This window comes from Oncorhynchus mykiss, chromosome 3 (genome assembly GCF_013265735.2).
Source record: "Oncorhynchus mykiss isolate Arlee chromosome 3, USDA_OmykA_1.1, whole genome shotgun sequence".
NCBI lineage: Eukaryota > Metazoa > Chordata > Actinopteri > Salmoniformes > Salmonidae > Oncorhynchus > Oncorhynchus mykiss.
In genome coordinates, this window is record NC_048567.1 from 20205969 (window position 1) to 20229636 (window position 23668).

Genomic DNA, 23668 nt, shown 5'->3' on the forward strand with positions numbered 1-23668 from the left:
GTAGGTTTCCCAGGAAGTGGGCCAGACATCTTAATCCATTTGTGACAGTGAGGACAGTGAGCCACCACTCTCTGATTGGCTTGGACTGTGCCACACGTCTCCTCACTAGGGCTGGCACAATTACCTTATAACCGTGTAATCAACGGTTATGGATGAAGACCGTCGTGAGAATAGTTTTTTTTTGCTTTTGTGGAACGAACACGGGAGAGAGATGGGACTGCCAGGCATTCTTGTGGTTGAATCCGTTTCCGCGATAACATGGATAATTCACAATTAACATGATGAATCTTTGCTGCTTCTTGCAGTAGATGTAGAAATAGCTAACGTAGAAATAGATTCAATAAAACATGCTTGGAACCGCTAACTTTGGCAAACTCATGGGTACACTCGCAATGGCTGCCTGGTATTGTGATTAGGGCTGTTATGGTGACAATATTACCTCCACACCGACGGTCACGAATCATGAAGGCAGTCAAATTCCACGTACCTTTTTATTCACTGTAAATAGACTTCTCCAAGCTCTAATCACTCTGAACTCAATGCAAATTTAATCGAAAATCTAATCAAACACTTCATGAGAGCCCATGAGCTCATGTTGCGCAACATTTCTGTAGGCTACGCAATTGCCCGAGAAAACAGAGTGATGGGCTCTATTAAAAAGAGGAGGATCCCATCAGCATTCTATAGGCTAGGCCTACTATATTAATTTCTCAACTTTCCTAATATTTAGCACAATGCTTCTCTTAACAACAGGAACCACGGGAAAAGCGTCCTCCATTTGCTATTTAAGTGCATAAATGACATGTATTTATTTCCTGCCCCCGTTTCGAGACAGGTGCATGATAATGGTGCATTCTAAATCAAAACAAATTTCACACATATTATTTAGTATATGTAAAGACAAGACTAAATCAATAAGTGTCTGATGGGTGACAAAATGAGACTATCACTTGTGAATGATGCCCAGCGTAAGGCAAGAAACAATGCATACCTTTTTTTTGCGACTTTATCAAATTAAAGTCCCACACCTTATCAAATTAAAGTCCCACACCTTATGTAACCTATCCCATAGCATATCCAGCAACCTTTCGAGTACCTGCCCAATGCTCTAACCACTAGGCTACCTGCAGCCCCAAAAATAGAATAGGTCAACTATTGTACTATGGGGGATAGTAGATTGACAATAGGCTAGTGCTTTTGTTGTTCGTTAGGCCTAAGTAAATGTGGACAGTTCCTCCAATATATTCAATATGCGCCTCGGAATTGGATAAGGATGCACACAGTTGTGAAAAAGACCCGATGAGGTGAAGGAGAGCAATGTGAGTGAGAGGTGCGTCAGGGCACGCAGGGAGAAGGGAATTACAATTATTATATTCAGCCCAATGGCACAATGGCCACTGGCCACAAAAGGCACATATTTTCTTAGGGGGCATTACGACCAGTCAAAGGGGATGCTGCCGGGAAATTTGAGGCATTATCAAGTGCTTGTCAAATTGTGAAGGAGAGACTGATGAAGTGTGTACAGCCTGCACAAAAAAAACAAAGCAGAGCTCATGCCGTTTAATGCAACTTTTTTCAAACCATCATTAGATTAGCGTTATATAGCCAATGTATTACAAATCAAATATCACAACTAAAGTTACGTAATAAACTCTAAATTGAAGATATAGGAGTGCTTGAGGGCTGAGGGGCGCTAGAGAGCGTGCTATGGAGTAGACTTGCTTTTCTAGAGCTCCTCTCTATTTTGAAACAAATTAGTACTTATCTTAACCTCTCACAACCTATAACTTCAAACAAATATGACAAAGGGAAAAGGCACCAAAAAAGGGGACGCTAAACAAGATAATTTGAATGAGATAGACAACGAACCAATTTCAACGTCGCCGACCCAAGAGGAGTTAGCTGAAGAGGCTAGCTTCCAAGAGTTCCCCACAGAGCCTACTCAAAGTGACATACTGGCTGCCATAAACTCACTAAGCAAGAAGGTGGACACAAGGTTGACTGATATCTCAAAGAGTATTGGGACTTTGGCCGAAACTGTGAAGGCAATTAAGGGAAGGGTGCATGAGGTTGAGCAGACGACAGTCGAGGCCAGGCTACAGGACATAGAGAAACAGTGCGCAACGTTAAAAAATTACAACGAAACCCTTAAAAGCCCGACTGGAAACGCTCGAGTTTCATTCAAGACGCCAGAACATCCGAATATGTGGGATCCAGGAGGACACTGAGAAAGGGAAACCCACTGAATTCGTCTCGGAGCTGATACTGGCATTGCTGGGGAGTGAACACTTCAAAGCGGCCATCCTGATCGACCGCGCACACAGATCTCAGGCAACGAAGCCACAATGAATGGCTTCGTTGCCTGAATGGCCACCAAGGCCATTCATTGTACGGCTGCACTAGTCAAAGGTTCCCCCTTAACTACAGCGGAGCCAGGGTGTCTTTCTACCCAGATCTTACCTTGGAGGTGAGGAACCAACGGAAAGAGTATGATGAGCTACGCAACAAATGCAGGGCGGCCAACATCCGATATGGATTCCTCTTCCCAGCCCGGTTTAAGGTGACAGTCGAGGGATCAACACGTACGTTTGACAACCCAAAAGAGGCCCATCTGTTCTTGACAAGCAAGCTCCCTGGCTGAGGATACAGAACGGTTGTGTCAGCCGGCTAAATGGCCAAATACAGGCCAGGAATGTGTTTGAATTTCCAGCCTATGTCTTTTCGATCAGAAATTGGGACTTATATGATAGGTGAGATGTTGTGGCTAATATAGCATTGTTTAGCATATCATGTTTTAGCGCCACTCATCCCCTAATGTGAGAGTTAAGAGTTATTTAATATTAGTTTATATGCGGAGCATCTATAGACGACGAGTTAGTTCAAGCTGTATGTCTAGACACCCTAAGGTTTGTGTGTTAGCCAAGGAGTGCTTCATTTGGGGAAGTCACTCAGTAAAGGGACGGGAGGGGGGATGGGGTCTGTGTTTTATGTTCACGTTTATTAATACAGGTGGCATGACAAGCTCCCGCAAACACTGTATGAGGCTACAATAGCACTGATCTTGAAAAATGATAGAGATTCCATGGAGATGTCGTCTTATCGCCCCGTGTCGTTACTCCCCATAGAAAACAAGGTGTTGACAAAGATATTGGCAAACCTATTGAAAAAAATATATTTCTGACATCATACACCCTGACCAGACAGGTTTTTATCCCGGGCCGACATATATACTACAATTTGAGATGCCATTTCAACGTAATGTATCACGATCATAAGGTTGAGGCAGTGGTAATAGCTCTTGATGCAGAGAAGGCGTTTGATCAGATTGAGTGGAAGTATATGTCGGTTCTGGAGCATTTCGGGTTTGGAAAGGAATTTATTAATTGGATAAGAATTATTTATGCACACCCAATGGTGTCTGTGGTAACCAATCAGGGAATGTCGCAGTCATTCCGCCTGTTCAAGGGGTGCCGACAGGGGTGCCCTATTTCGCCTGCTCTCTTCGCTATAGCCATGGAACGCCTTGCTACTCGCATTCGGGCATGTGCCGATATCGCTTCTGTTAAAATAAAAGACACACAGCACAAAATGGACCTATATGCAGACGATGTTCTTTTGTTTTTGTCCAAGCCTAAAACTTCTATTCCACCCTTACTTAACTTGATAAACACATTTGGTTCCTTCTCTGGCTACAAGATAAACTGGCAAAAAAGTGAGTTGATGCCAATATCACGGCCTGTGGATATGCAATTTCTGCAATCTACCCCGTTTAGAACAAGTTCACAAGTCTTGACATTGTAGTGACAAGAGACCTTGATCAGCTATTGAAAGCGAATTGGGACATGAAAATATATCAGCTTAAACAAAATATATTTTTGGGGAAAACTCTGCCTATTTCCTTGGTTGGTCGTATAAACGTTATTTAAATGGTTGTCTTACCCAGGTTTCGTTACCTCTTCCAATGTCTACCCACTTTCATACCACAAAGCTATTTTAAGAAACTGGATTCAATAGTAACTCCATTTTTATGGGATAACAAGGCAGCCAGAATTTCAAAGAATAATTTATGCAAGTACAAGATAGAGGGGGGCTTTGGCCTTCCTCACTTCAAACTGTATTGGGCTGCTAATCTGAACATTGTGTCTTTCTGGAGGGAAAGTTTACCTGGGATGTGACAGAATGATATGCCTTCATGGCTTTTGATTGAGCAGACCTCCTGTCAACGTTCCTCACTTTCTGGACGTGTTAATAGTCCATCATATGTGAAAAAAGACACTTATGACTCTAATCCAGTCATTTGTCATACTCTTAGGATCTGGAAACAGATTAGGTATTTTCTTAACATACCCACTGTTTACATAGACAGCCCAATTTGCCTGAGTCATGCTTTCCATTGGATGATGTAGTGTTTTCACAATGGAGATGGGGCTCACAACAATTGGTAATCTATACATAGATGGTCAGTTAGCTTCATTTCAACAATTACAGGGAAAGTTCAACATGCCAACAACACATTTTTTCTGATACCTCCAAATCAGGAATTTCTTAAGGACACATATCCCACAGTATGGCATGAAGCCAAATAGTCCTACATTAGATAGCTTGATCCTTCTCAAACCCCATTCAAAAGGGTCGGTCTCTAGACTGTAGGAGGTGCTACAGGCCCACATAGAGGTATCCACAGACACCATTAAAAGGGCTTGGGAACAATAACTTGGTTCAGAAATCTCAGATGAGGACTGGGTAGAAGCTCTCAGGAATATAAACCACAGTTCAGTGAATGCCAGACACAACCTTGTACAGTTTAAGGTGATACACAGGTTACATTACTCAAAAGTAAAACTGCATAAAATATTCCCGGACACCTCACCACTGTGTGAGATGTGCAAGCAGGATGAAGGGACGTTGACCCACTTATTCTGGACATGCCCTAAGTTACATGCTTACTGGGCTCTCATTTTTGATTACTTATCTAAAGCCTTTGATAGAGTTCTAGCCCCAGACCCATTAATCGCTCTGTTTGGTACAGTTGATGGGAATAACCAGGAAGGGAAAGCTGTCTCTCTTTGTACTCTATTAGCCAAAAGGCTTATATTGCAATTTTGGAAACTGGAGACTGTACCTACCTTTGAAATGTGGTTACGGGATTTAGGGAATGTAATACATATGGAGAAGATACGATACAATACCTCCAATAGAAGTCCAGTGTTTTACAAAATATGGCAGCCGATACTGGATAAATGGTCTAGTCCCGCTTCATAACTGGGTTGACGATCTGCTGCTACTATGTGCTGTACTCCACTCAATATTTACTACACTGCTTGTAATGACTATATGTTGTCTTCTTATACATGTACCACCTAATAGGATTTAGTTTTATTTTGTTTATGTGTGAGTTAAGTTTTGTTTTGTCCTCTAAACTGGCCATCCCATTGAACAGTACAATGAATGTCATTGTTTGTATTGCTGTCTTTTTTATTTTATTTTTTATTGGAAAATAATAAACATATTATTAAAAAAAGAAATTTTAAAAAAGACAATCAGCGGCTGACGAGATTTCGTGACCGCCACAGCCCTAATTGTGATGCAATAATTTCCATGGTAATGTAGAATATTAATTCATGATGTGGCTCATGGGACACTTCCTGATTTTACTTCCTGTACATTCTGAAGGAAAAAGGAAACCGCACACTGCTCTTGATAGTATCACCGATCTTTAATAACTTCCTGTACATTCGCAATGGCTGCCAGTCCAGCCATTATGCCATCATTGACTTGATTGGGGACACCTGTTCTATTTATATGGCAGCACATGCAGCCAGGAGCGGGGGAGAGGATAATTTTGTTGTTGTTAGAAAATAAATAATAATATATATTATTATTATTTATTTTTTGCTATTGGAACGTTTATTATTGGCTGGCCAATAACCATCATCCAAAATGACATGACAGCCCTACTCCTCACCACCATTCTGTCTCATACTCTACTGCTGATAGTGACCTGAAATGTACTAAGCAGACAGGGATACCATATTTACATGTGTTTGAACGTACTGTATGTGTCATGCCAGAGCCTAATCCCTAGGCTTTAGCTCAGTGGGCTCACATAATCACAGCAGACCCGGGTTTGGGACAGATGGCAGTAGTGAGCTCAGTGACTGAGGTGACTGATGAAAGACTCCTAGCGGGAGAACAGAGGTCACCGCAGTGCTTATTTTCCAACCCACTACCCAAAGACGGAATGCATCCCAAATGGCACTCTATCCCCGATATAGTGCACTATCTGGTCAAAAGAAGTTCACTAAATAGGGAAAAGGGTGCATTTGGGACACAGAGACAGTGTCCCACAGGGGGCATGTCTGTGATGTCTGGGGTTATTTTACAGCCTGCTGAATAAACAATGGACAGGAATGTGTCAAGGCTGGTGACCCTCCTTCTGTTAAATCACTGTCTACGTCTACGAGGACACGCAAACCTCTCAAACCAGTATTATATCAAACCAATATGATATCTCGCCCCAGGACACACTTCAAATTTAGCTAGTGATGCTGCTTTGTAGCTGTGACAGGACTGTGAGATCAGATAATCATTATTGTCCCTGAGGGGATATTGGTCTTGGACATCTTTGTCTCAACCACACAAAAATTCATGAATACAAATACAATATTAAAAGAGAAGTTATGTTGTGTTCACTGAAATTAGTTTTAGTGTCCCAGTCTTTCTCCTTCATACAGTATATGAGACCCCGTAGCCCACTTTCTGAGGTGATTGATGGGGAGCTGTGAGAGCTCTTCAGACCTATATAGCGCTGTTACACCAGGGGTCAGGCCCCTTGCATGTCTCTGTCCTGTTTGCTCAATATGTGGAGTGGATGCACACTCATGTGTAGAACTGTGCACCAGACTGAGTTTCCCCCCCCCTGCCACTAACCCACTGGCTGACAATGGAAGAGTTCAAAAGCAGTTGATGTAAATGTGAGAGATATACTATAACTGTACCCTTTTAGCCAGCTAGACGAGACAATATGGACACAGAGTAAGATGTTTGTGGGTCTCCTTCAATGTAATCACACTGATACACTGTGCGACAGCTCTGCACAGTATTAGAGGGAAGGAAAGTTTTACTGGGCACCGTGGCATGAGTGTACTTCCCTCAGGTAAGTAGAGGGAAGGTGGGCCTGTGGGGAGGGACACACTGAACCCTGTCTCTGTGGTGTACTAGAAGGCTAGGTTTGTTCAGGTGGAGATTTGATGCCTGTTTCCTTCCTCCTCTCAGAATGGAGGATGGGGTTGTGTACAGCTGGGCTGGCCTGGAGGTGTCTGCCTAGTGGGTCTGGCATAGTCTGCTGTACACATCCAGTGTTACTGTAACACATGGTCCTGCTAGCCTTCTACTGCTCCACTTGGTCAATAGGACCCTGAAGCATGACTGAAACAGCCCGTAATGGCTCCTTCTTTATGTCAGTAATATTGTGACACATTTGATAAATGGAGTCAGGTTTTCATGGTAGGCTGCTATGAGTTATTTATACGTCTCTTGAAAGCCCTTGGTTCTCCCCTGCAGACTTAGAGTACAGGGCTGTGTGAACACCTCATCTTCTCAGGCTCTCTGGCTCGGACTCCCACAGCTGGGTTAGACCGAGAGTAGAGTGAACACATGCTTTATATCAGCAGGATATTGCACTACAATATATAGGTCTCCTGAAGCCATTTTAACTAAGGACTGTGATCCCCCTCAACCCCCCCCCCCCCCATCCACCCCACCCTGTGACACACATGTTCACTGTCACGAAAGACCCACATGTGAAGTGTCTTATTAGAATATACTGTAACTACATACAATGCTATTCCCCACAGAGTGAGAAGAGGAGAGGAAAAGTGTTTTTTCAATTTCACCTCTTTTATTTTCAAATCAGTTGAATGTATTTTTAAAGAAATGCACAGTGTCCATAAACAGGTCTTGAGGTATTGAGACATTAGTTGGAGTTGTCAGAGCAGTCAGAGAAGCGCAGGGCATCCCTTTTGCTCTTGTCACCAGCAGCCTCCTGCTTGCTGTACATTGTCTTCTCCGTGGTCCTCTTCTTCCCCATGCAGCTAAGGAAGGCACAAGACAAAACGTACCAATCAGTGTGGTCTATTAATACATGTTGCTATGAGATGAACATTTTAACCTTCAATTTCATCTTATATGGAAGTGAGTTCTGGCCCTTATCTATAGTTGACATGATCGATTTTGTTACGCATGAGGCTAAGAGTTGAGACTGACCTGATGAAGTCCTCCATGGCGTCGAGGCGCTGCTCCATGCCCTCCATCCTCAGCAGAACCTTCTCCTGAAGCTCCATCATCAGCAAAGCCTTGTTGCTGTCACCTTTAGCCTGGCACTGGAGCAGTTCTCCCTTCCCTTGGCCTTGCCTTGTCCACTTCCTCCTGCTGAGCCACAGGCAAACCAAGCAGATGGCCAGAAAGGCCCCCCCGAGGACCAGCATGGTGCAGTCCACTTCAGGCATGGTTATGGAGTCCAGGATGGATGTGTTGTACTCCTCCTTTCTCTCCACCACATGTCTCAACTCGTCTGGTGTGATATCCATGCCAACTCTGGACCAGGTTGGGAGTTTGCAGTGCTGCACGCCAATGTCAATGCACACCATCTTGAGAAGAAGTAAGCCCGAAAGTGAGGATGAAGTAGCCCCAAATGGATCCTGGGCTTATTTGCTCCTGGGCTATTTGTAGGTCTAGAGATAAGTCAGTCTGATCCAACCGTGTCTGAGGAACGAATGAAGGCCTGGGAAAGTGTCAGTCTCAGATCACCCTCAGCAGTCCAATTGTGACATCATTTGAGTGTCATTTGACATCATTAGACTGTCATGATGTCACAATCCAACCCTGTCTGAGTATCAGAGCCTGAGCCAGAAAACCTATTGTGACATCATAAAGCAGTCAAATGACACCTTGAATCATTTTGTGAAAATGGCACCCTTGCATGCACATCAAAACGATTGTAGCAAATATAGTGCCACCTGGAAAGATGAATTAAAACTGTCTATTCAAACACGTCTTAAAACAACATAGTCCAACATAGTATCAAATACATCTGGAACTGAAGGGAAGGTTATTAACTCTATTCATACACTGTCTTTCATCTGGCGCACTATTCAGCCTGACTTGTTTGCGCAACATTTTGAAACAGTATGGAAGTAATTTACTGTGCTATGGCTTTAGGAAAACAGCTGTAGAGACTTCATGAAATCATTCATGGCCTGGCTTGAGAACATCTCCTGAGATTGCTCTTTGGCTGCTAAGAGAACCCCTTTCGACATGGCCATGGGTGAATCCTCCCTTTGACCCGAGTCTCACTGTACAAATTTAAAAAGAAAAGTCACACACTCCTCTCTCCTTGCTGAGACCCACTCTACCATATACGATGCACTAGTGCAGCAGCACCCTGTTCAATCTTTGTATCAGCAAGATAATGCGTGTGTGATCAGTCAATGCCAAAGGCCTGATCAGTACATGATAATCATGGGGTCAATTCAGAACCATCACCTTCTATCCCACTCAGATTTGTATAGGATTGTTAGAGATTTCTCAGGTCATATGTTGTTGTTTTGAATTGATTCATTTCTCAGTGTTAGAAGTCCTAAGATTCTTTAAAAGGCCTGTCATCTTTTCTCATGGCAGCATACTGTAGGTACATGTTATTTTTACTGAGCGAGTGGGTGCACTGTTGGGGAACCCTGACCCTTCCAGGATGGTCATCATGCCCTGTCAGAAGCTGTTGTGGTTAGACCAGATCAGTAGGAGGATCTGGTAACACAGAGTTCAGTTCACTGAGAGACAGAGCCAACCGCTGAGAACACAGAGGTCACCTCACGGGTCACTTTACTCTACTGCCGTCAGTGGGCTAAGAACCCGGCCACACAGAGACAGAGCCAACCGCTGAGAACACAGAGGTCACCTCACTGGTCACTTTACTCTACTGCCGTCAGTGGGCTAAGAACCCGGCCACACAGAGACAGAACCAACCGCTGAGAACACAGAGGTCACCTCACTGGTCACTTGACTCTACTGCCGTCAGTGGGCTAAGAACCTGGCCACACAGAGACAGAAGAAACACATGGAGAATGCACTACGTCTCCGTCTATTCATCAGAAGTTCAGTTCGGTCATCTCCGTCAACATATGAGGCGAGCCCCTATAGACAAACCTTTGGCTCAACCTGTTTTTGAAGGATACAACATTTCTGTGAAGCCGGGACCTGGGCAATCTATCCACCCTGAGTAGCATCCCTCAGTTTGCATCAGCAGAAGCACCCCACACTGCACCACATTTAAACCCACAGCCTCAGCCCAAGGTCCTCTCCCACACCTCTCAGGGGAGATAGAACCACAGGAGAGGGAGGTGGTGGGCATTCAGCCTAAAGTAGATGCACACACACACACACACACACACACACACACACACACACACAGAATTTATGCAAGCTTATGCAACTTTTATATAATGTTGAGTATGCCACAGTTTTTAAAAGGAGGATCTTCCAGTTCACTTTCATAGGAGGAATATCTATCGATAGACGCTTCAGTGCAGAGGGTGGACACGCAATGTTAGGATGCGATGCTCCACTCTAACCATCATGTACTAAAATGGAATGTCTGAGTATATATACATAAAGAATTATGCCTCCTAGGTAATGAAGTACCTTGCAAAAGTGCACCTAATCTCATTGGTACCTTCATAGCTGAATTCAGATCCATTCCCAGGATACTGTGCTCTGACTGACCTCTCCTTCTCTCTCTCTCTCTCTCTCTCTCTCTCTCTCTCTCTCTCTCTCTTTCTCTTTTTCTCTCTCTCCATGCCTCTCCGCCTGCAGACACCCTGTCTGTGTCCAGTAACGATGCCATCCAGCCTGGCACCAGCCACACCCTGGGCTTCCACAGCTCCCCAGGGCCCAAGCGACCGGGCAACACGCTGAGGAAGTGGCTGACCAGCCCAGTGAGGCGCCTGAGCAGCGGCAAGGCCGATGGACACGTCAAGAAGCTGGCCCACAAGCACAAGAAGAACCGCGACGGACGCAGCAAGAACGCAGACTCCGCCGGCTCCCAGAAAGACTCGGACGACAATGCCGCCACGCCACAGGACGAGACCATCGAGGAGGTCCGTTCAATTGGTCACCTCTATCACTCATATATCACTTCCTTTCTTTCTCTTTTACATTACCTGTTCAACATTAAATATCTCCCTAATTTCCTTCTCTCATTTATTTTGAGCCGATTGTGTTCTATGTAGTTGTAAGCTCTGTTGTCGTTGTCCCTCTACAGAGGATGAGGAACGAGGGGCTGAGCAGTGGGACTCTGTCCAAGTCCTCCTCCTCTGGGATGCAGAGCTGTGGGGAGGAGGAGGGAGAGGAGGGGGCTGATGCTGTACCCCTGCCTCCCCCCATGGCTATCCAACAACACAGCCTGCTGCAGGCTGACTCTCAGGACGACAAGGTGAGACGGACACACACACACACACACACCTAACAGGCCTCCATGATGTTTAGTTAGAGTATATCAAAGAGGGGACAATTGTCTTTCCTGTAAGATATTTTGGAAAATAAAAAGAGACATTGGTAAATCAATGAATGTATTTTTTTTAGACCAGTTTGTCTGAAGAGGTAGATATTTTATACCTATGCAGTTTAGCTTCATTCATTCATCATCACAGAACAGTTATTGTAACTAGAGCGACATGCGTTTCTTTGACACTAATATCATTTTCTCTTCTTTCTTAACTTTGCTTTAACTTTACCATAGCATTATGTTGATTTTTGTTCTGCCTCTGTTTTGTCTCAGTTTCCGTACCTCTCCATGTAACTGCCTACGCTCTAGTCACACTCCCCCATCCAACCAACCAACCAGCCCAGTCTTTATTTTACTTCCCATCCATCCTGTCATGCTATCTCCTCACCCTCGTACCTCTCCATGTAACTGCCTACGCTCTAGTCACACTCCCCCATCCAACCAACCAACCAGCCCAGTCTTTATTTTACTTCCCATCCATCCTGTCATGCTATCTCCTCACCCTCGTACCTCTCCATGTAACTGCCTACGCTCTAGTCACACTCCCCCATCCAACCAACCAACCAGCCAAGTCTTTATTTGACTTCCCATCCATCCTGTCATGCTATCTCCTCACCCTCGTACCTCTCCATGTAACTGCCTACGCTCTAGTCACACTCCCCCAATCAACCAACCAACCAGCCCAGTCTTTATTTTACTTCCCATCCATCCTGTCATGCTATCTCCTCACCCTCGTACCTCTCCATGTAACTGCCTACGCTCTAGTCACACTCCCCCATCCAACCAACCAACCAGCCCAGTCTTTATTTTACTTCCCATCCATCCTGTCATGCTATCTCCTCACCCTCGTACCTCTCCATGTAACTGCCTACGCTCTAGTCACACTCCCCCATCCAACCAACCAACCAGCCCAGTCTTTATTTTACTTCCCATCCATCCTGTCATGCTATCTCCTCGCCCTCGTACCTCTCCATGTAACTGCCTACGCTCTAGTCACACTCCCACAACCAACCAACCAACCAGCCCAGTCTTTTTTTTACTTCCCATCCATCCTGTCATGCTATCTCCTCACCCTCGTACCTCTCCATGTAACTGCCTACGCTCTAGTCACACTCCCCCATCCAACCAACCAACCAGCCCAGTCTTTATTTTACTTCCCATCCATCCTGTCATGCTATCTCCTCACCCTCGTACCTCTCCATGTAACTGCCTACGCTCTAGTCACACTCCCACAACCAACCAACCAGCCCAGTCGTTATTTTACTTCCCATCCATCCTGTCATGCTATCTCCTCACCCTCGTACCTCTCCATGTAACTGCCTACGCTCTAGTCACACTCCCCCAATCAACCAACCAACCAGCCCAGTCGTTATTTTACTTCCCATCCATCCTGTCATGCTATCTCCTCACCCTCGCTGCCCTATGTTTTTCTAGGACTATTGTTGCGGATGTGACAAATACTCAATTTGCTGTAGTTAGTGAAGTTTGACTAGAACTGACTGACTACCCCTTTAAAGACCTGGCCTTGTTTAGTTTAGCCTGTTGCTATTGTTTAGCCAGACTAGCTGTGCTTGTGACTGGCCTGTTGCCCGGTTTACCCCTGTTGTAATGGAGTATTTAAAAGCACATGTACATTGTTCAGTCATATGCTCCACTGTGGTGCCAGTGCTCAGAAGCTTGCTCCAACCAACCCCAACCCCCACCTCGTCCCCTGTATCCTCCATGCTAGCCTGGCCCCCATTAGACCCCTATTTGGCCCTGATTAGGGAGACCACACCCATTTGGAATGCTGGGCGGTGTCAAAACACGTCAATGGTGAGCTTCTCTAAGAAATGAATGTATGATGCAGTGATGTCATCATGTGCTGTAATATGTAGAAAAATATTTAATACAGTGACAAATACTTTACTGAAAATATTAATCAAATGTAGATTGTAAACATCACTGTAAAGAGTAAGATGGTAAGACCCACCCATCCAAATGTTTTTTTTGTTTTTTTAACTTAAAACTGTATTTTTGGTTAAGGGCTTGTAAGTAAGCATTTCACTGTAAGGTATGTTATATTTGGCACATGTGACAAATAACATTTGATTAGATTTTAATATTGAACCATACACACCTCTCTCTCTTTCTGTCTCTCTTTCTCGCTCTCACACTTTCTTTACTTTCTTTGGTTCTTTCTTTCATGTTCTCTCTCTCGCTCTCACGCTCTCTCTACTTTCTCTCTCTCTCTCACACGCTCTCTCTACTTTCTCTGTCTCTCTCTCACGCTCTCTCTACTTTCTCTGTCTCTCTCTCTCACACGCTCTCTCTACTTTCTCTGTCTCTCTCTCTCACACGCTCTCTCTACTTTCTCTGTCTCTCTCTCACGCTCTCTCTACTTTCTCTGTCTCTCTCTCTCACGCTCTCTTTCCTTTCTATGTCGCTGTCTGCCTCTCTCTGTCTGTGTCTCTCTCTGTCACTGTCCCTCTGTCTCTCTCCCTCCCTTCCAGGCGGCCTCTCGTCTATCGGGCCGACCCAGTAGTTCAGAGACACCCAGTGCGGCTGAGCTGGTCAGTGCCATCGAGGAGCTGGTCAAGAGTAAGATGGTAAGACCCAGCTATCCATCTGTCTACCACACCGCTGTCAGTTACGCACACACACGCACAGACACGCACTGCCAGCTCAGCTCAGGCCAGTCTGGTGCCAGGGTGAATGTGTGACGGTGCCATGGCCCACCAGTCATCTGTGAACCATTTGAGTCACCACACCAACTGACTGCTTCTAGACACAAGACCTGGCATAGCACATTAATGCTGCCAAACTTTGTCACACCCTAGCAGCAACACCACTGCTCTCTCTGCTCGCACAGTGATTGTATGGAGAAGCTCTGCTTAGTCATTGCATGTGCACAATGAATATACAGTAAGTTCTCTCTCTCTCTCTCTCTCTCTCTCTCTCTCTCTCTCTCTCTCTCTCTCTCTCTCTCTCTCTATCAGTCCCTGGAGGACCGTCCCAGCTCTCTCTCTGTGGAACAAGGGGACAGCAGCAGCCCCTCCCTCAACCCCTCCGACAACTCCCTCCTGTCCTCCTCCTCCCCCATCGATGAGATGGACGAGCGCAAGTCGGGTTTCCTCAAGAGACGCCAGTGAGTAGAAATAGAATGACTAGAAGGGTCCCCCTCATTCAAGCCAATGAGGCCGTAATGGGTGGACCTGTGAAGGGCCCTTTCTAGTCATTCTATTTCTAGGGTCTCACAGCCTACAATATGCCCTGAGCCATCAGATAAAACTGTCCTATGGTGGTCTAGTTAAACAATCCCCTCATTGTTTACTTCACCTCTCTTCCCTACAGCTATGTGTTACTGGAGCTGGTGGAGACAGAGAGGGACTACGTGAGAGACCTGGGTTCAGTGGTGGAGGTGAGAACACCTTGTTTCTTACTTTACTGTAGGCCCATAATCATTGACTCACTCCTCTCCATCACACTCTGTTCACGTTCTAGACTTGGTGAAAGTGCTAGGTCCCGTCCACAAAACAATCCCTAATCCTTACAACCCTAGGCTCTCCATATGAATCTAAATGAGCTGAAGAGGTAAAAGCAATATGGTAACAGCTCCACCTTGCCCTCTAAACATAGTGCATATACATATCAGATCAGATCACCACAAGTGCCCTAAGGGGCAGAGGTCGTTTGTGGACAGGGCATTGGAATAGTATTGGCTGAATTTGGTGCTGTGTATAGTCCTGTGGTCACCTGAATGTCTTATCTCCCCTTCAGGGCTACATCAGCAAAATGAAGGAGGACGGCGTGCCAGACGACATGAGGGGAAAAGACAAGATAGTGTTTGGGAATATTCACCAGATCTACGACTGGCATAGAGAGTAAGACGAGAATAGTACCTACCTACAGTACTAGCGTTATTATTAGATTGACTTTTATATTAGTGTATTTCTCACAATTCTCTTCTCTGATTGGCCACAGCTTCTTCCTGGGAGAGCTAGAGAAGTGCCTGGAGGACCCTGATAGGCTGGCTCCCCTGTTCGTAAAACAAGTAAGAGAGATTTGATGGTTTTCATTGGCCAAAATATACCATCTGTAGTGGATGTCACTGTGCTGTGCATCATAACAAGGTTAGTGCTAAACCCTAACCTTAACCATAACCCCTAATTTAAATTTGAAATTAAATGGGGTAGGGACATCCCAAGGATTCCGGATAGCAAGGACCATAATGCCACTTTCTCACCATTTCCCTTGTTTTGTTTCCTTGTTTTCCTGCTAGGAGCGACGGTTACACATGTACATTGTGTACTGTCAGAACAAGCCCAAATCAGAGCACATCGTGTCTGAGTACATAGACACTTACTTTGAGGTAAGAATACACATACTCCCTCCACACATACCCCGCAAGTGGGTTTATTCCAGTCTCGAACGGAGCACATATTTCATCATAAGAGCCTCATTGTTTCCTTTTCTCATACCTTGTGTTATATTTTTATGCAGTCCTTTGTTTTTACTGTGTGCAAATAAATCTAATGGCTCCCTGTATATTTTAGGAGTTCAAGCAGCGTCTGGGCCACAGACTCCAGATCACTGATCTTCTCATTAAGCCTGTGCAGCGCATCATGAAGTACCAGCTCCTACTGAAGGATTTACTTAAGTTCTCCAAAAAGGCTGCAGTAGATACTACTGAGCTGGAGGTAAGAACTACAATCTGGGTTTGATTGGATGGCCTTCCACCCCTAATAGCATGGACGAGCATTAATATTGCTCTGGTTTTGTTTTTACCTAAAAGTTATACTTGTTATAAAGCTGTGATTATGTTTTCTTTCCCTCTAAAATGGTGTTTTCTATCTTCTCTGTTTCTCCCAGAAAGCGGTGGAGGTCATGTGTGTTGTGCCCAAAAGATGCAACGACATGATGAACGTTGGGCGTCTCCAAGGCTTTGACGTAAGACTCACGGGCTTTGTCTTCTTCAGGGAATAGAGAATGTGGTCTTTCAGTTCGATCTGGCGCAGTTTAGAAGGTCACAAAATCTCCAAAATAGATTATTTGAATTTGATTTCAACCGTTAAGTCACATGGATCATATGATAAATGGGAGAAGGGCTTGGGTTTGCTCTCTCTCTCTCTGTTTTCACTCATTGTATTATGTGGTAATAGCATGCACTTAGATGACTCCTAGACACTCTTAGCTAAATTCTTGCTTGAGAAATAGTGTTTTGCTAAAAGCTACTTTTGACCATTTGAATGGAAATCTATTACAGTATGGTACTTTCCCAGAAATAATTTGATATGGATATAAAACAGCTGCATTGGGCCTTAAACCTTTATCTAACCAGCCAGGCAATACATTGTTATTCCCCCATTCAGGGCAAGATTGTGGCCCAAGGCAGACTGCTGCTCCAGGACACCTTCATGGTATCAGATCAGGACGGGGGGCTTCTCACAAGGATGAAGGAGAGGAGGGTCTTCCTCTTCGAACAGATCGTCATCTTCAGTGAGCCCCTGGACAAGAAGAAAGGCTACTCCCAGCCGGGATACCTCTTCAAGAACAGTGTCAAGGTATGGAGCATCGATCGTGATCATCTCCCCTAATCAATCCACTTAGATCATATTACAGTGGATGTATTTTTTGGGTCTGGACATTGCTAGGATAGTAATTGCCCTAAGGGCCAAAGTCGTTTGAATAGTTGTCTGATTCTGAAAACACTCACATCCCCTCCTCTCCCCTGTATCTTGTGTGTGTGTCCAGGTGAGCTGGCTGGGCCTGGAGGAGAGCACAGACGACCCCTGTAAGTTCACCCTGACCTCCCGGTCATCCAGTGGCGGTGTGGAGACCTACGTAATGCACTCAGCCAACCCTGGAGTCAGCCAGATGTGGGTCCACCAGATCACCCAGATCCTGGAGAGCCAGCGCAACTTTCTCAATGGTAAAAAAGACATCACGGATCAGTGATATTATGCTAGCTTCTCCCAGATGATTACGATGTTTCATCTGTCTTCCTGTGTAGTCATCCGCTCCATAGAATGTATCAACATTCTGAGAAAATAAGTGTTTAGAGCACACAATAATATGGACTATAGTATGATGTACTGAAATGCAAAATGCAAAGAATGTTTTTATATTTTTGTTTCATAGCTAGACAGTGTGTACTCATACCACTGAGGTGACTCTTTCTCTCTGTCTCTCTCTCTCTTTGTGTCCCCCAGCACTGACATCCCCTATAGAGTACCAGAGGAACCACGTGGGTGCAAGTGGAGCAGGCCTGGGGGCCCCCAGCAGCAGCAGTGGCCTGGCAGGAGGCGGCTGCAGCAGCTCCACAGTTGGCCCTGGGAGTAACTCTCTGTGTGGCCCCCAGAGTCGCCGGCCCTCGCGCATCCCCCAGCCCTCCTCGCGTATCCCGCAGCCAGTCCACCACCACCACCCTCCGGGCTCTGACGGCCCGGACAGAACAGCAGGTACGTGGTCCCGACAATCCCCCTCCACCTCCCCCTCCTCCCAGACCCCCTGCCCTCCTGACCATGCAGAGGGGGACCTGGGCCCCCAAGATGTCCCCAAGATGCGAGTGCTGGAGGGTCCCCGGCCCCACAGCAGAACCAGCAGCAACAGCAATGGCAAGTCCTTTGGCATTGCTGAGGGCATCTTCAAGGAGAGCTACCCTGGGGAGGACCCTCAGACTCCCATCCCACGGCTGGCTGTGGCCCCTCTGAATCTTGCCAAGCCTCGGGTAGGGACGGTCTCTCCACTGACCTGCCCCATAAAGGAGGAATTCATCCCGGGCAGCCCAGCCCAGAAAGGCTCCTTTTTCTGGTCCACCGCGGTCCCAGCCTCCCCAGCTAGCCGGCCTGGCTCCTTCTCCTACCACAGTGATAGTGGAGACTCAACCCTGGGCCACAAGGAGAGCCACAGCCACCGCCACTCCACCCACAGCAAGGATATAGACCGCATGAGCACATGCTCCTCCACCAGTGAGCAGTCCGTACAGTCCATGCAGAGCAACGGGGTAAGAGCCCTACTCGAGTCCCAGGCTTCTGTCCGGCTTAGTCCCTACTAACCTTACTGGCTGACCAGAAGTTCTCCTGGGTCATCTGAACCACAAGTGCATACTAAACTATCTAAGTACACTAACTTGCCTATTTGTGTGAGTTTTCATCCTTCCTGCTGTCTTTCAGACTCTACTAACAGTGTGTTTTTGGTTGGTACAGCAGCTAACTGCTACAGTAACTCTTGCTGTACTGTATGTTGGTGTCCTCTCCTCTCCCTTGGTAAGTGTTTCCAGTATGACTCTCTGCCTCTGTTTCCCTAACTTCACACACCCAGCTCTGTCTTGGCTCTAACATTTTCTAGACACGACCTGAGTTTTTGCTGTCCCTTTGCTTCAGGCTATTGTGGTCTGATCTGAAAAACCATCGAGGCATTTACTGGGTTAAATGCAAATGAATGCTGATATAATTGATATTTGACTTCACCTGCCTGCAAGGAGAGGAGCTCTGATGTAAAAAGAAACGCTTGCCGTCTTTCCTGTTTTCTCTTAGCTCTTGCTCTGACCATGCTGCTTCGTTTCTGTCTTGGTTCTGTGGGACTGATGACACATCCTTGTTCCCGTTCTCTCCTTGCCTTGCCCCTGAATACATTTGACTCGCACCAAATCCATTTGGCCTCACTTCAAACTTTATTTCAGGCTCTCTCTCCTGAAACTGTTTCCACTCTACTCTCAATGTCTTTGGATACCTTGTCTTCGCTTCTACAAATGAGAAGGTCTAGTTATGAGATATGTAGGAATCAGATGTCACTCTACTTTATGAACCTTTTGTAATGAATGCTTTGAAATTAGTCCTTCTTTGTGTATGAGCTCTAGCATATAAACAGCTGAACAACAGGATGCTCATGTGCTGTCAAATCAGTAACATTTGAATTTGTCTTTTAGAGTCATTATCACATAATTCTGTCTGTCTGTCTCTCTCTCATCCTCCCCTGCCTCCCCCTCCTCCAGAGTGAAAGCAGTAGTAGCAGCAGCATCAGCACCATGCTGGTGACCCAGGACTACGTGGCCCTGAAGGAGGATGAGATCAGTGTTTCCCAGGGCGAGGTGGTCCAGATGCTGGCCTCCAATCAGCAGAACATGTTCCTGGTGTTCCGGGCTGCCACCGAGCAGGGCCCTGCCGCCGAGGGCTGGATCCCCGGCTACGTACTGGGTCACACCTCCACCATCATCCCCGACCTCCCCGAAGGAACCATCAAGTAAGAGACAGACACTGCTGCTACTCCATGTACCAACTTGAATGAATTAATGAAAAGCTTAATCATCCCAAAGACATTTCCATGTTCACATCATGAGCTCTGCAATCATAAAAGTGAAACGGTAGACAAAGATGTAGAAGTTACAAGTTACATTTTTCTCTTCCTTTTTCTTTCTCTCTCTCTTTTCCCCTTTCTTTCTCGTTCTCTTGACTGGAGCAGGAAGTCATCCTCATGGCACACAGCACTCCGCATCAGGAGAAAGTCTGAGAAGAGAGACAAGGAGACCAGGAAGGAAAATAAGATGGAAAACGGCTATCGCAAGTCTCAAGACTGTCTGACTAATAAAGTTTCTGTAAAGGTAGAGTTGATTTGATAATCACCTGTATGGCTGTAAGACTTAAAGCCCCTCTACATTAACCTCAGTATGGCTGTAAGACTTAAGCCCCTCTACATTAACCTCAGTATGGCTGTAAGACTTAAAGCCCCTCTACATTAACCTCAGTATGGCTGTAAGACTTAAAGCCCCTCTACATTAACCTCGGTATGGCTGTAAGATCTAAAGCCCCTCTACATTAACCTAATTTAATGGATTCATGTTGTAATTATTTAATGTATGTGTGGTCAAACTAATTTGGAGAAGAAACATTTGTGTTCATATTTTTTCTTTCAGCTTTTAAACCCCAACTACATCTATGAGGGTATGTATATATTTAAATGCTTTTGCTTGGGCTTTACTATACAGTAAATTAATAACATCAATTTTTTCACATAGTAGGGGTTCAATAAGACAAGTTTTTATTGTTTTGTATTGTACTGCATGCTTTCTATTGTCTATTGGGTAGCTCAGATGTGGGATTGTGTAGTTTGCATGTAAGTATCCTCCGAGCCAGAGCAGTGTGTAGGGCAAGGAGCCTGTCTCCTGTTTCTGTAGCGTGAGGCAGCTTGAAAAAGAAAGTACACCCCATGGACAGGACGCTAGTATATCGCAAGGCTAGTTACAGTTGAAGTAGGAAGTTTACATACACTTAGGTTGGAGTCATTAAAACTTATTTTTCAACCACTCCACACATTTCTTGTTAACAAACTATAGTTTTGGCAACAATTGTTTACAGACAGATTATTTCACTTATAATTCACTGTATCACAATTCTAGTGGGTCAGAAGTTTACATACACTAAGTTGACTGTGCCTTTAAACAGCTCGGAAAATTCCAGAAAATTATGTCCTTGCTTTAGAATCTTCTGATAGGATAATTGACATAATTTGAGTCAATTGGAGGTGTACCTGTGGATGTATTTCAAGGCCTACCTTCAAACTCAGTGTCTCTTTGCTTGACATCATGGGAAAATCAAAAGAAATCAGCCAAGACCTCAGAAAAAAAATTGTAGACCTCCACAAGTCTGGTTCATCCTTGGGAGTAATTTCCAAACGCTTGAAGGTACCACATTAATCTGTACAAACAATAGTACGTAAATATAAACACCATGGGACCACACAGTCGTCATACCGCTCAGGAAGGAGACGTGTTCTGTCTCCTAGAGATGAACGTAGTTCAGTCCCAGAACAGCAAAGGACCTTGTGAAGATGCTGGAGGAAACAGGTACAAAAGTATCTATATCCACAGTAAAACGAGTCATATATCGACATAACCTGAAAGGCCACTCCGCAAGGAACAAGCCAGTGCTCCAAAACCGCCATAAAAAAGACTATGGTTTGCAACTGCACATGGGGACAAAGGTCATACTTTTTGGAGAAATATCCTCTGGTCTGATGAAACAAAAATAGAACTGTTTGGCCATGATGACCATCGTTATGTTTGCAGGAAAAAGGGGGAGGCTTGCAAGCCGAAGACCACCATCCCAACCATGAAGCACGGGTGTGGCAGCATCATGTTGTGGGGGTGCTTTGCTGCAGGAGGGACTGGTGAACTTCACAAAATATATGGCATCAAGAGGGAGGAAAATTATGTGGATATATTGAAGCAACATCTCAAGACATCAGTCAGGAAGTTAAAGCTTGGTCGTTAATGGGTCTTCCAAATGGACAATGACCCCAAGCATACTATAAAATTTGTGAGCAGAACTGAAAAAGCGTGTTTGAGTAAGGAGGCCTACTTGCCGGACTCAGTTACACCAGCTCTGTCAGGAGGAATGGGCCAAAATTCACCCAACTTATTCTGGGAAGCTTGTGGAAGGCTACCCGAAATGTTTGACCCAAGTTAAACAATTTAAAGGCAATGCTACCAAATACTAATTGAGTGTATGTAAACTTCTGACCCACTGGGAACGTGATGAAAGAAATAAAATCTGAAATAAATAATTCTCTCTACTATTATTCTAACATTTCACATTCTTAAAATAAAGTGGTAATTCTAACTGACCTAAAACAGGGAATTTTTACAAGGATTAAATTTCAGGAATTGTGAAAAATTGAGTTTAATTGTATTTGGCTCAGGTGTATGTAAACTTCCGACTTCAACTGTAGCATGTGACACAGTCAAACTCACGTGTTCTCTGTCTGTCTGTCACCTCTGTAGTACCCCCAGAGTTCCTGCTGCCCCTGAGTGATGTGACCTGTGACCTTGGGGAGAGTGTCACTCTGAGGAGTAAGGTCTGTGGAAGACCCAAAGCCTCGGTCACCTGGAGAGGACCTGACCACAGCACTCTGAGCAACGACGGACACTACAGCATCACCTACAGGTACACACCGGCAGTGATGACATTCTACGTTACATTTTAGTCATTTAGTAGATACTCTTCATGGATCATTGCAACGCGTTAGAATGACTTAGCTGTTGGAAGACAATGTTCTGTTGTAGTTTAATTAAAGTAAACGTTGCTATTGTTGAAACTTCCCTTCTCTCTCTGCAGTGACACGGGCGAGGCAACTCTCCTCATCATGGGTGTGTCTGTGGAGGATGACGGGGTGTACACCTGTGTTGCCACCAACGTAGTGGGCAGCATGTCATCCTCCGCCAGCCTCAGAGTCTCAGGTTAGTCACTGTTGAGTTGAGTTGTAGACTCCTGTGGAGATACAGTATATTCTCTATATTCACACTACTTACACACAGTATATGAATTCTTCAGTACTTTTGCATTTTAACATTCAATGTTTCTATTTTCCCAGAGGCCTCTGACGATGGGAGTGAAGTGATCTGGAAGAACAACTTTGAGTCCTTCTACACAGAGGTCACAGAACTGGGCAGGGGGAGGTTCTCAGTGGCTAAGCGCTGTGACCAGCGTGGGAGCAAGCGTGCCGTGGCAGCCAAACATGTCAACAAGCGGTTGATGCGGCGTGAGCAGGTGCTCCAGGAACTGAGGATACTACAGTGTCTGGAACACCCACACCTGGTCGGCCTGCTGGACACCTTCGAGACAGCCACCAGCTACGTGCTAGTGCTGGAGATGTATGTTAGAAAAACTGCGGATGGGCTCCAAATGGCACCCTATTCCCTATAACTGATCAAAAGTAGTACCCTACAGAGGGATAGATAGCATTTGGGACATACACACTGTATGTATTATGATTATTGAGGAATTTATAATTCCTGAATTGAAATAGAATTGGTTACCATTTTGAACAATATATTACTGTATATATTTATTTACTGTGTTGTGCTTTTTAATCATGTTCAAGCAGCCCTCTTGTACATCTACCATATCGGTGGGCTAATGTCTCTCTCTGGTGCTCTGGTGCTTTGTGTCTGCAGGGCTGATCAAGGCCGTCTCCTGGACTACATAGTCAGCTGGGGTAACCTCACTGAAGAGAAGGTGGCCTTGTACCTTAGGGACATTCTAGAAGCTTTACACTACCTGCATAGCTGGAGGATAGCTCACTTGGACTTGAAGGTGAGTCACAAAGACTGTAACATATAGAGCAGGAGTT

The 23668-nt window shown here is 45.2% G+C and overlaps 1 protein-coding gene across 5 annotated transcripts in view; it reads left to right on the plus strand.

The window, feature by feature from the left end:
• The window catches only part of LOC110512678 (triple functional domain protein), a 140342-nt gene that overhangs the window by 113894 nt on the left and 2780 nt on the right, over positions 1–23668 (plus strand). For 3 of the 5 annotated variants that reach the window (XM_036971423.1, XM_036971428.1, XM_036971437.1), the window contains 20 exons: positions 10870–11153; positions 11318–11488; positions 14053–14148; positions 14539–14687; positions 14894–14960; positions 15320–15423; positions 15524–15593; positions 15822–15911; positions 16096–16239; positions 16412–16489; positions 16912–17103; positions 17294–17471; positions 17752–18545; positions 19536–19783; positions 20000–20141; positions 20454–20481; positions 22320–22482; positions 22654–22775; positions 22910–23189; positions 23493–23631. In XM_036971423.1, coding sequence (XP_036827318.1) covers positions 10870–11153; positions 11318–11488; positions 14053–14148; positions 14539–14687; positions 14894–14960; positions 15320–15423; positions 15524–15593; positions 15822–15911; positions 16096–16239; positions 16412–16489; positions 16912–17103; positions 17294–17471; positions 17752–18545; positions 19536–19783; positions 20000–20141; positions 20454–20481; positions 22320–22482; positions 22654–22775; positions 22910–23189; positions 23493–23631 — 3539 coding nt within the window. Of the gene's footprint in view, positions 1–10869; positions 11154–11317; positions 11489–14052; positions 14149–14538; positions 14688–14893; positions 14961–15319; positions 15424–15523; positions 15594–15821; positions 15912–16095; positions 16240–16411; positions 16490–16911; positions 17104–17293; positions 17472–17751; positions 18546–19535; positions 19784–19999; positions 20142–20453; positions 20482–22319; positions 22483–22653; positions 22776–22909; positions 23190–23492; positions 23632–23668 lie in introns of those variants that run through there. The other 2 variants (XM_036971436.1, XM_036971442.1) reach the window with 2 other exon arrangements.